Here is a 12,728-nt window from a genome sequence, read left to right as displayed (position 1 = left end):
GTCGATTTAAGTATTTATATTCAGTCCAATTCAAGTAATTACCAATACTTAAGATTGCTCATAGACTTTTCGAGGCCTCATTTGCAAGAGAAGTAGGCGTATAATCAGCCTCTATCCCTTCCTTTGAGCTAGCTGCCTGTTGTTATGCAAAACAACCCATCCAGTGGTATTGAAAGCTAACTTACTTGCCAAGTTGAATTGTCACACTAGAAGTAGAAAGGTGATACATCAAAGACTTACTGAAAAGAGCAAAAGAAAGCAGTCGGGTGTTCATCTTTTTCTGCTGCTACGCCAGCTATCATGGTGGCAGAGCCTCGAGACATGCAAGAAGCACAGGAGCAGCTGCTGCTGTACCCCTAGCTCCCCACAAAAGTCCCATGCCAAAGAAAAACCCCTCCAGGGTCTTCCTATGGAGGCGCCACGTCTGTGACGGCCCTCCAACTGCCTGATTCAAAGGTGCCGCAGGAGGACGATCTGCAGACACCCCTGAAGGCAAGATGACGTAACCCGGGGGAGAAAAATGCAATCCATAATTTTGAGCATGTCTCTGTGTGTTTTCCAAAAAAAAGTAATAGTGCTTTAAAATATAGTGGACTCATTGAGGAATCTGGACACATCTTGGATCAAGCAAAAAACTCTGCATCATTAGGCATTCCATGTGGGCCTATATTTATTCAAGCCATATCACTATAATCCCAGTCAAATTAGTCAAAATATTTTCTTTCCCTCAAGTTTTGACTAGTTGAAAGTAGAATTAATCTGTTGATAAATTGAGGTGGTATCTTCCTTGTGATAGCATAGAAAGAGCTCTTACTTTTTGAGCAAGCTGTTAGTACTGCATTGTTACATGCCAGTTAGCCATAGACATGAGCTGCTCATGCAGTCCTTTCTCTCTTTGAGCATAACAAAATCATTATATTTTCAATCTTTTTGGAAGTTTGATTATATAATTATTTCTGGAGGGCCATCTTTGATCTGTAGAGCTCCATAGAGGCACCTGGACCACTGGGGCATGACTGTATATGTGGTATGTACCCTGAACAGTTGTTTCCAACTGAGAAAAAGCGAATCCAGCTAATGGTGATTTTAACAAAAATAGAATTGCAGCTTCTAGGCAACAGTATATACAGTATTGCCATAATTCAGCTCTGAGGGAAAGGGGCAGCAGGTGATCAGAATAGGTCATTTGTGGAGAAAGTGAAATTTCTGCCCAAGAAGTCACAGGAATTTTTATCCTGGAAGAAATTATGGAATTATCAATACTTAACTTTCATGAGTATTGTGTTCAGTTCTGGTCACCACATTTTAATAATGATATAGACAAGCTGGAACAGGTCCACAGGAGGGTAACAAAGATGGTGAGGGATCTGGAGACCAAGTCCTATAAAGAAAGGTTGAAGGAGCTGGGCATGTTTATTGTTATTATTATTTATTGTATTTGATGAATCGCCCTATCCTGGCCAGTGCCAGGCTCAGGGCGATGTACAACAGTAAAAGCAGTTACAATATATATATATATATATATATATATATAAATCAATTTAATTAAAAATTACAAACCCTGATGGCGTCTTTAAGTGCTCTTATTCAGCTATTGGATCACATCAGGGGTGGCGGGATCCCCCCAAGAGGGGGTGGAGAGGAAAGGTGCCAGCACAGCAACTGTTGCTGTCTTCATGCAAATGCTTGATGGAACATCGCTGCCTTACAGGCCCTGCCTGGAGAGGATGTGGCTGAGAGGTGATATGATTACCATCTTCAGTTACTTGAAGGGCTGTCGTATAGAGCAGGTAGTTCTCCAGATGTTTTTTGCCTACAACTTCCATCAGCCCCAGCCATTGGCCATGCTGGCTGGGGCTGATGGGAGTTGTAGGCAAAAAACATCTGGAGAGCTACCGTTGGCCACCCCTGATATAGAGGATAGTGTAGAATTGTTTTCTGTGGCCCCAGAAGGTAGGACCAGAACCAATGAGTTGAAATTAAAACAAAAGAGTTTCCGACTCAACATTAGGAAGACCTTCCTGACCGTTAGAGCGATTCCTCAGTGGAACAGGCTTCCTCAGGAGGAGTTTGACTCTCCTTCCTTTGAGGTTTTTAAACGAGGCTAGATGGCCATCTGACAGCACTGAAGATCCTGTGAATTTAGGGGGAGGTATTCCTGCATTGTGCAGGGGGTTGGACTAGATGACCCTGGAGGTCCCTTCCAACTCTATGATTCTATGAAACATTAGCTAAGGAAATCTGATACAGAAAGATGTGTTTAAATTCCCATTATGTGCTGTTTTTTTGTTTTTAAAGGTATTAATAACAGAACATGGTGATCTGGGTAATGGCAGATTTTTAGACCCAAGGAACAAGCTTTCCTTTAAGTTTGATCATTTAAGGAAAGAAGCCAGTGATTGCCAGCCAGAGGACATAGATGCAGCACTCAAGTCTTGGAGGGATGCTTGTGACAACGCATTAAGAGTCTATGTGAAGGATCACTACCCGCATGGCTTTTGTACTGTTAAGTATCCAACCTCTTTTAATGGTTACACATTGATTAACATACAGAACAGTGGTAAAATTTGCAGAGTTAAATTAATACCTTGTTTCTTCTGTGTTAGAATAGGACATTAATATATGATTGTCTCAGTATTTATGCATGACCTTCTAGAGATATGAAATATTGAATGTTGAATTAAAGAGAATTGAAACATTTTCCATGAGCTTTAACAGATTCATAATCCTCTATAGACACATTATAGCAGGGGTCCCCAACCCCCGAGGTGTGGACCGGTACCAGTCCATGGCCTGTTAGCAGCCAGGCCATGAGTTGTATAATTATTTCATTATATATTACAATGTAATAATAAGATGACGACATTGGATTTATAACCTGCCTTCCACTCCGAATCTCAGAGTGGCTCACAATCTCCTTTATCTTCCTCCTCCACAACAGACACCCTGTGAGGTGAGTGAGGTTGAGAGAACTCTCTCAGAAGCTGCCCTTTCAAGGACAGCTCTGCAAGAGCAATGGCTGACCCAAGGCCATTCCAGCAGCTGCAAGCGGAGGAATGGGGAGTCAAACTCAGATCTTCTTCGTGGTCTCTGTGCAGTCCCACACATGGGTTTTCCGTCAGGATGAACCCTACCTCGGAGATTTTAAAAGCTAGCCTAGGCGTTATTTTTGGCGCGCGTTCCCTTCCGCTCTGGGGAGCAGGCATCCACTGTGCATGCCTGGAGCGGGGGGAAGGTGCTCCACCCAACCAGTTTCTTTCCGACCGCCGCCCGGGATAGTCCTACCTCGCTGCATTCCTTCATTTTCCCTCAGCTTACTAGCCTTCGCTTCTTCAACTTTGCTTCTTCAACTCCGTTTTTTTCCTCCTTCGTCTCCTCATTTTTCTACCTGGTATCGTATATAAAAAAAAAATTTCCCACTTCTATCGCCTCACTCCCTTTCTTCTTTTAGCCCCCTCCTCCCCTCTCCTCCCGGGCGTATGGAAGGAAGAGACGCAAAAATAACCTTTAAAAGGTGCACGCGTTGCAGAGCTAAAATCCCTACCTCAGACGGCCATTCGCTCTGCCTGTTCTGTTTAGGGACGCCTGCGCCCACTGTCTTCAATTTGGAAAACAGGCGAGAAAAAACAGGGCTGCGATACTTAAAAGTCACCTGTTAGAGTCTGCGCTTCGCCCAGATATGTCGCATTCCTCCAGTCTTCCAAAATCGCCACCCTCCCTAACTCCTCAAGGGGACGGCGCGAAACCGGCAGCTTCAGTGGCCTCGGCTCCCAGTAAGCCTAAGTCGGGGAAACATACCAAGAAGTCTCACGATTCCAAGAGGAAACATTCGGACTCATCCTCATCCAAGTCCCACAAGGACCCGAAGGACCCGAAAAAGGCTTTGGATTCGACCCACTCGGAACCGAGAGCACACGAATCGGAGAGTTCTACTGCTACTGCCACTCCACTCCAGACAGAGAGGATGGAGGAAATTATACCAATCCACTCTCGCTCACCTTCCATTCATGAGACCATGCCGGAAGATTTTCTCACTGACGAACCCGTGGAACTTTCGACTCAGATGCAAGAACATCAGATCGACCTACGCTCCTTCCGCGACATGTCGGCTCCCAAAAAATTGACGAGTACTACTTCCTCCCCGCACCGCCTGGCCCCTCGCCAAAGAGAGCAATGCACCCATCGGTACCGTGAAAGATCTTCCAGCATAGAGAGAGAAAGATATCTACGCGCTCAGTACCGTGAAAGGTCTCCAAGCCGAGGAAGGGACCTCTACCGCTATTATAGTTGATCCCGATCTCCGTCCAGGTCACCATGAGGTCACTACTACATGACTTCGAGATCCCCATCAATAGACTACCGTCATCATCAATACTACAGTCACCATTATCCTCGGTACCATACTGAACGCTATCAAGAGCACCGTGAGGATACCTCCGCCTACCAGGGGGCTGAAACAACTCAACGCCTTACAAAGCCTGCCTCGCCGGCTCCGTCAACATCGACTTCTAAGCCCCAACAGAAGTCGACTCCCATGATGCCCACCCTCCAGCAGACTGCCCCTGACCTCACTGAGGAAGAATCGGAGGCAGAAACATCGGAGTCCATGCACTCCATATCCTCCCCGGCATCTCCTGTTTCGGACATCACGAAACCTGCGGATCTGTCTCCCTCCGAGGGAGCTAAGACATACTTAGACTTGATCTCCAACATGGCCTCTACCCTCAACATTAAACTCACCACCGATGCGCCCAAGATAACGGACGTAGTCCACAATCTTGTCCACTCGGACTTACCTGCTGGTTCCTTCCTGCCAATGCTTCCAGTCCACCTTGAAGCTCTGAAAGAAGCCTGGGACAAGCCAGCCTCCATTCCCTGACATCGAAACGCATAGAGTCATTATATAAGATCCATGCACCAGAATCCAAGTTTTTATTCAACCACTGAACTCAATGATTGTTCATTCCTCTTCGAAGTCAAAGCAGACACGCCACCCTGTACCCCCTGAGAAAGAGGGGAGAAAACTGGACACGTTGGGAAGAAAGATGTACTCTATTTCCACAGCAACAGCCAAGATCAACAACTATCTGGCATACTTTGCTGCCTATTCCTATAGTATTTCCTCCCAACTAAGCTCATTAATAACAGCCTTGCCAGAAACCTCTCAAAAGCAGGCTTCTAAGCTGTTACAAGAGTTGAATAGAATCAGCAAGCAACAGATAAACACAGTTAGACACTCTGTGGGATGCACATCCAAAGCTATGGCTGCCTCAGTAGCCTTGTGAAGACATGCCTGGCTGCGCTCCTCCTCGCTTCAGCCAGACATAAAATACAAGATCGAAGATCTCCCCTTCGACGGCCAGGGCCTGTTTAACGCCACTACCGACGATATACTTACCACGGTAGATGACAGTCACAAAAGGGCTAAAAGGCTTGGTGTCACCCAACAACAACAACAGGGTTACAAACCGAGACCTTGGAAGCCAATGGCATATAAACGACCTCACTCCCCCAGGCAAATGGATTATTGGAAGCGCAAAGCTCCTCCAACAAAACAACCCTTCAACCAACGGTCTCAACCGCCTAAGAAGACTGCATCGACAACCAAACAGTCTCTTTGACTTTCCAAACCTATCACCACACCATTACCACCCTACTGCTCCCAGACTTCTACCATTTTACGACGCATGGAAATCAATAACAACGGACAATTGGGTCTTGAATATCATCCTCAGAGGCTACTCAATAGAGTTCGATTTGCCACCCAAGAAGCATCACTTCATCTCAACCCCTCCGTCCCTCCCTCTCCAAGAAGAAATCACCGCTTTGCTGGCCAAAGCGGCCATAGAACCAGTCCCACCTCAATACCATCACACAGGGTTCTATTCCTGATACTTCCTGGTCCCGAAAAGGGATGGAGCGCAGCGCCCGATATTAGACCTACGCGCACTCAACAAATTCATCCAACACAAAAAATTCCGCATGATTACCCTGCAGTCCATCCTACCTCTAATCCCCAAGAACGCATGTATGGCCCTCATCAACCTTCAAGATGCATACTTCCACCTTACAATCCACCACTGTCACAGAAGATTCCTGAGATTTGCTGTAGGGAACAATCACTACCAGTTCCATGCACTTCCATTCGGTCTGTCTACAGCACCCAGGATCTTCACAAAATGCATGGCTGTGGTCACTGCATCTCTCCGCCAGCAGGGAATCGCGATATACCCATACATAGATGACTGGCTGATTGTGGGAACTTCAAGAACTCAACTCCAAGAGAACATTTCAACAACTTTGAAACTTCTCTCAGATCTAGGCCTCCAAGTGAACGAGCAGAAATCCAACCTGACTCCTACCCAAGATATACAATTCATAGGAGCACGTCTCTGTACCATAGATCACAAGGCCTACCTCCCCACAGACAGGATAGCCAATATCCAGACACTGGCTACAAGTATAATCCTGCAACCGAAACAAACAGCCTTCACGTTTCAGCGGATGCTAGGACTCATGGCAGCCACTACATCGGTTCTACCGCATGCAAGACTTCGCATGAGACCTCTGCAACTATGGTTTGTACGGACATTCCATCCTCAGCATCATTCACAATAAACCCTCTTCACAGTTCCGCAACATATACTGCCGCCACTGGACTGGTGGACGGTACAAGACCACTTACTCACAGGGATGCCATTCCTGCGGCAAAACCCATCAGCAATCGTCACTACAGATGCTTTGAGGTGGGGCTGGGGAGCCCATTTCGATGCACTGACAGTCCAAGGGCAGTGGACAACATACAAAAAGTCTCTCCAAATCAACTGCCTAGAACTTTTGGCGGTACACAGAGCCCTGAAGTCCTTCTTACCATCTCTCCACAGTCGTCATGTCCGGGTAACATCAGACAATGTGGCGACCGTGTTTTACATAAACAGACAAGGAGGGACTGCATCCACTCGCCTATGCAAGAAGGCCCTGCACCTCTGGTACTGGAGTATAGCGCACCATATCCACCTTACGGCGGTGCACCTACCAGGCATTCAAAACACCCGAGCAGACGCTCTGAGCAGATGTTTGGTCAACGACCACGAGTGGTCCCTTCACAAATCATACCTCCGACTGGTGTTTCAAAAGTTCGGGACACCTCCCATCGATGTCTTCGCATCACTGGACAATGCGCAGCGTGCTCTGTTTTATATGAGAGGCCCTCCCTCAGACCAATCTGCGGGAGATGACTTCATCCAACAATGGACAGGTCCACTGCATTTCCTCTTTCCACCTATTCCATTGATAACGAGGACCCTCCAGAAGATTCAATTAGACTACACAAATTGCATCCTGGTTACACCATGGTGGCCACGCCAGCCGTGGTTCACAACGCTCCTCTCCCTCTCGAACAGCACATTCCATCGATTACCTCGGATGCGGGACATCCTCTCACAGCAGAATGGCAAGGTCCTACATCACGATCCGGACCGCCTCCGGCTAACAGCATGGAGGATCAATTTTCCAAATTCCCTGAGGGAGTAAGACATGTCCTGCTAAACGCAAGAAAGCCATCGACCAGAAAATCCTATACTATGAAGTGGAGAAGATTTACCATGTATGCAGCCAAACACAACTTTCAACCTCTATCTTCTTCAATATCACAGATCTTATCCTACACACTATCACTTTCTGAGAATGGACTTACCTATTCATCCCTCAAGGTGCATTTAGCAGCTATCTCAGCCTCACATAGAGGGCCGCACTGTGTTTACCCATCCTGCGGCAAAATCCTTTTTAAAGGGAATCTTGCACCTCCATCCACCATTACGTCAAATATACCCCACTTTGAGTTTGTCCTTGGTGTTGAGTCAACTAATGAGACCTCCTTTCGAGCCCATGGCATCGATACCATTACATCTTTTATCGTGGAAGATGGCAATGTTAGTAACACTCACATCTGGCAAGAGAGCCAGTGACATTTGTGCGTTCCAAGCTGATGCTCCCTACACAGTTTTCCACCACGACAGAGTGGTCCTGCGGCCAGACCCCACTTTCCTTCCAAAGGTGGTATCTCCATTCCACTTGCAGAGAACGACTACACTACCTTCCTTTTTTCAGGACCCTACAGATAGAGGCCAAAAAGCCCTTCATTGCTTGGACATCTGAAGAGCTCTTGCATATTACATAGACAGAACCACTGCATTCCGCAAGGACTCGAGACTCTTTGTTGCTTATGGACTCCGCAAGAGAGGGCAAAAGATATCTACTCAAAGACTCTCAAAGTGGCTGGTTGCTACCATTGCATTGTGCTACAAGCTCGCAAAACAACCGGTCCCAGAGCATCTACGAGCTCACTCTACAAGAGCTCTGTCCACATCTTCGGCCTTTGCCAGGGGTGTACCCATGGAAGACGTCTGCGCTGCTGCAGTTTGGTCCTCCACGTCAACTTTCGCCATGCACTATGGACGTCCGTGCACGGCGAGACGCATCCTTTGGTCAGGCTGTACTTCGATCAATCTTCGACTGAAGCTAAAGTTTCACCTCCGGTAAGTGCCACCTTACCACGTTGTCTGATATCTATCTTGACTGATATGCATTAACCTATGCAACTTTCTTTTTAGCACCAGCACCCACCACCGTGCAGTTCAGCTTATCAGTCACCCATGTGTGGGACTGCACAGAGACCACGAAGAAGATAAACAGGTTGCTTACCTGTAACTGATGATCTTCGAGTGGTCATCTGTGCAGTCACACACGCCCGCCCAGCCGTCCCCGCTGCTGGCTACTCTTCTCAAATAACATCTCCTTAGCTACTGTCAGCGGCGGGAAAGAAACTGGGTGGGTGGAGCGCCTTCCCCCCGCTCCAGGCATGCGCAGTGGGTGCCTGCTCCCCAGAGCGGAAGGGAACGCGCGCCAAAAATAACGCCTAGGCTAGCTTTTAAAATCTCCGAGGTAGGGTTCATCCTGACGGAAAACCCATGTGTGTGACTGCACAGATGACCACTCGAAGATCATCAGTTACAGGTAAGCAACCTGTTTTTCTCCTAGATAAGAGTCTGCACACTTAACCACTACTCCAAAATAAACCACACAATTGTATAATCCCAAAACCACCACCACCACCACCCCTGGCCGGCCCACAGGAAAATTCTCTTACACAAAACCGGTCACTGGTGCCAAAAAGGTTGAGGACCACTGCATTATAGAACCAGCTTACCTTCTCCATCTACCCTCAGAAGGAAATTATGGAATGGTTCTATGGATATGTGCCTAAAATACCTTAAGAATTGTGTGTGTGTGCATTATGTGCTGTCAAGTCACTTCCAATTTATGAGGAGTCTATCAAGTAATGACTTCCAAAATATCCTATCATTAACAGCCTTGCTCAGGTCTTGCAAACTGAAGGCCAAGGCTTTTTTTGTAAAAATCATTGCATATCATGTTGGGTTTTCCTCTTTTCCTGCTGCCTTCAACTTTGCCTTTTTGTCTTATTGTCTTTTTTCAATGATTTTTGTTTCTAGGGAGAGTTCAGGCTTCATTTTATATAGAACACATTTATTTGTCTTGTTGATGGCCCATGGTTTCTGTTAAACTTTTCTGCAATACCACATTTCAACCAAATTAACTTTCTTCCTGTTAGCTTTCTTCATTGTCGAACTTTCACTCCCATCCCACTTAAGGATCTTTCCTAGTTCCTGCATGGCTGCCCATCCCAAAAATTTCCTGGAATTACCTGGGAGAAATCACATAAACTTACTTTTCAAGTTCAGCATAATAGAAGTCCTTTGGTTGTGCAGGCAATAGGGGAGCATAGTGGGACAGTACACACCTAAGCTTCAACCAATAATATGGGATTTGAGAAGAGGATTAGAATAGGAAAGAATTCTGGGAAGTAGTCTGATGCCCTAAATAGAGAATTATATAATTTAGTGTGGGGGGTTTATTACTTATATTCAGGAGACACCTTTTTAAAGTGCCTTATACCATGTCCTAGTAGGAAAAGATACTGAAATATTTTATTAGAACAGCTAAAGAATCACGTGTTTTAAATTTCCAAAATAACAGAATCTAGAGATGCCTTAAAGAATGAGAACATTTACTCAAGCATGCATTTTTGTAAGATTGCTTCTTCAGATGAAAATTAGAAGTTTATTTTGTACGTGTTTATAAGGAAAATTACAGAGAGGAGGTGGAGCAGAGAGCTTGCTCTGGAAACCGTTAATTATACTTTTGTTCGTTTGCACTGCATGAGAGAAAGGCTGTAAGGTTTGACCTTTCATCTATTATATGTAACAACCTCACCTGACCTGTTCCAGTCCCTTACACAGAGAATTATACCTGCATAATGTATGACAAGTTCCTTTCACTGCCCCAACTCCTTCCTTCCTCCCCCATAATTTTTGTTATAAACATGTGCAAAATGAGTTCCCTTCTCATAACATCTGAAAATGTGAATTCTAACTCAAAAAATCATCCTGGAATAAATATTTTTAGTCTTTAAGATGCCACTGCACTTCTGTTTTGTTTTAAATGTTTAATTACATTCAGAGCTTTAAATAGAAAATATTTTTATGGTGGACAGTACTTGTCAAAACATAAAGGCAATATAGCATTTGCTTTCCTTATTTAAATTTAAGAAACTAAAGATGCTAAAAAATGTTGGCACACTCATTTTAGCCTACCACAAGAAGAACCCTGCTGGATCACTATAGTGGTCCATCTAGTCAAGCATCCTGTCTCATACACTGGCCAACCAATACCTCTGGATTTCCAACAACAGGACAAGGAGGTCGAGGCCTTTCCCTGATGTGGCTTCTTGGAGCTGGTATTCAGAAGTTTATTGCCACTGAATACGGAGGTTTTGCTTAGTCACTATGGCTATCCTTTTTAAAGCTGTCTATGCCTGGGGCCATCACTACATCCTCTGGAAGTGAATTCCATATTTTAATCGCTCATTATGTGTGGAAGTATTTCCTTTTGTCGATCTTTAATCTACTGCCAAACAGCTTCATTTGGATGCCCCTTTACTTTTATTATTTTGGGAGAGTGTAAAGTTCCCTTTGTCAACTCTCTTGTCAACTGTACATAATTTTATAAAACTTTATCATGTCCTTCCCTTAGTTGTCTCTCTTCTAAAAGACTGTACTTGATATGCCTTGGATGTGGTTGTCCACTCACTATTTGTGAACTGGCAGAGACTGACCAAGAGAGAGATCTTGCGGTCACTGTAGATAACTCACTGAAAATGTCAAGACAGTGTGCGATTGCAATAAAAAAGGCCAACGCCATGCTGGGAATTATTAGGAAGGGAATTGAAAACAAATCAGCCAGTATCGTAATGTCCCCATATAAATCAGTGGTGCGGTCTCATTTGGAATACTGTGTACAATTCTGGTCACCGCGCCCCAAAAAGGATATTGTAGCATTGGGAAAAGTCCAGAAAAGGGCAACCAGAATGATTAAAGGTTTGGAACACTTTCCCTATGAAGAAAGGTTAAAACGCTTGGGGCTCTTTAGCTTGGAGAAACGTTTACTGCGGGGTGACATGATAGAGGTTTACAAGATTATGCATGGGATGGAGAAAGTAGAGAAAGTATTTTTCTCCCTTTCTCACAATACAAGAACTCGTGGGCATTCAATAAAATTGCTGAGCAATAGGGTTAGAACGGATAAAAGGAAGTATTTCTTCATCCAAAGGGTGATTAACATGTGGAATTCACTGCCACAAGAGGTGGTGGTGGCTACAAGCATTGCCAGCTTCAAGAGGGGTTTGGATAAAAAAATGGAGCAGAGGTCCATCAGTGGCTATTAGCCACAGCATATTATTGGAACTGTCTGGGGCAGTGATGCTCTGTATTCTTGGTGCTGGGGGGGGGGGGTGCAAAGTGGAAGGGCTTCTAGCCCCACTTGTGAACTTCCTTTCTTTTTTGGCCACTGTGTGACACAGAGTGTTGAACTGGTTGGGCCATTGGCCTGATCCAACATGGCTTCTCTTATGTTCTTATTTCAACAGTATTTAACTCTCTTTCATGGAGGTCACTGGGACATTTCATCACCTGTATTACTTGTTTAGCTCCATATCAGATAAGTGATTGCAATATCTCTTCCACCCTGAGAGAGGAGACACATAAATATAAGAATATTTAGCTCTGACTTTGATTTGACCTGCACAAACAAAAGAATATTTAGCTTTGACTTTGATTTGACCTGCACAAACAAAATTGGATTATTGAATGTGTGGTTTTATCTCCAGTCCCCACCCCATTTTGTAGATCAATAAAATGTTAGTGTATATACATATTAACGGGGGCGGGGAGATAATCAGCTGGAAAAAATCATTAATTACAACTTTGAAACTGCAAAATTGCCCAATTCACCTATCGTTGTAATAGCAATGGCATTCATTCATTGTTCATTATATGAAACAATTAATCTTTAGAGATGGAAAATTATCTACCAAAAAAGCCACCGGAAATTTTTCTGTCACACATTTCTAAACTATGGAATCTTAGTCTGGTATTTTTTTCATTATTTAGACAAATGAGTCCTTGTCATACAGTTGTCATGTGCCTGTCATTGGTTGTGATGATTTGGGTGGTATGGGCCCAGGCAATTAAATCTGTCTTCAGGTTGGCAGACCTGTAAACATTAAAGCAATACAGTGGGAGGAATCCTCATGCAAGCTGCTGTAACATTTTAAGGACAACCAGATTTGGCTTCCAGAGTGTCTTATGTAA

General features: G+C 44.8%; 1 protein-coding gene across 1 annotated transcript in view; it reads left to right on the top strand.

Moving 5' to 3' along the window:
- CAPZA1 (capping actin protein of muscle Z-line subunit alpha 1) overlaps positions 1-12,728 on the top strand; it is a 41,495-nt gene that overhangs the window by 18,783 nt on the left and 9,984 nt on the right. The window contains exon 5 of the mRNA XM_060231228.1: positions 2,299-2,505. Within this exon, the coding sequence (XP_060087211.1) occupies positions 2,299-2,505 (207 nt within the window). The remainder of the gene's footprint in view (positions 1-2,298; positions 2,506-12,728) is intronic.

This window comes from Heteronotia binoei, chromosome 2 (genome assembly GCF_032191835.1).
Source record: "Heteronotia binoei isolate CCM8104 ecotype False Entrance Well chromosome 2, APGP_CSIRO_Hbin_v1, whole genome shotgun sequence".
NCBI classification, from domain to species: domain Eukaryota; kingdom Metazoa; phylum Chordata; class Lepidosauria; order Squamata; family Gekkonidae; genus Heteronotia; species Heteronotia binoei.
The sequence above is the reverse complement of the archived record's forward strand: the minus strand, read 5'-3'. Positions and strand labels throughout refer to the sequence as shown.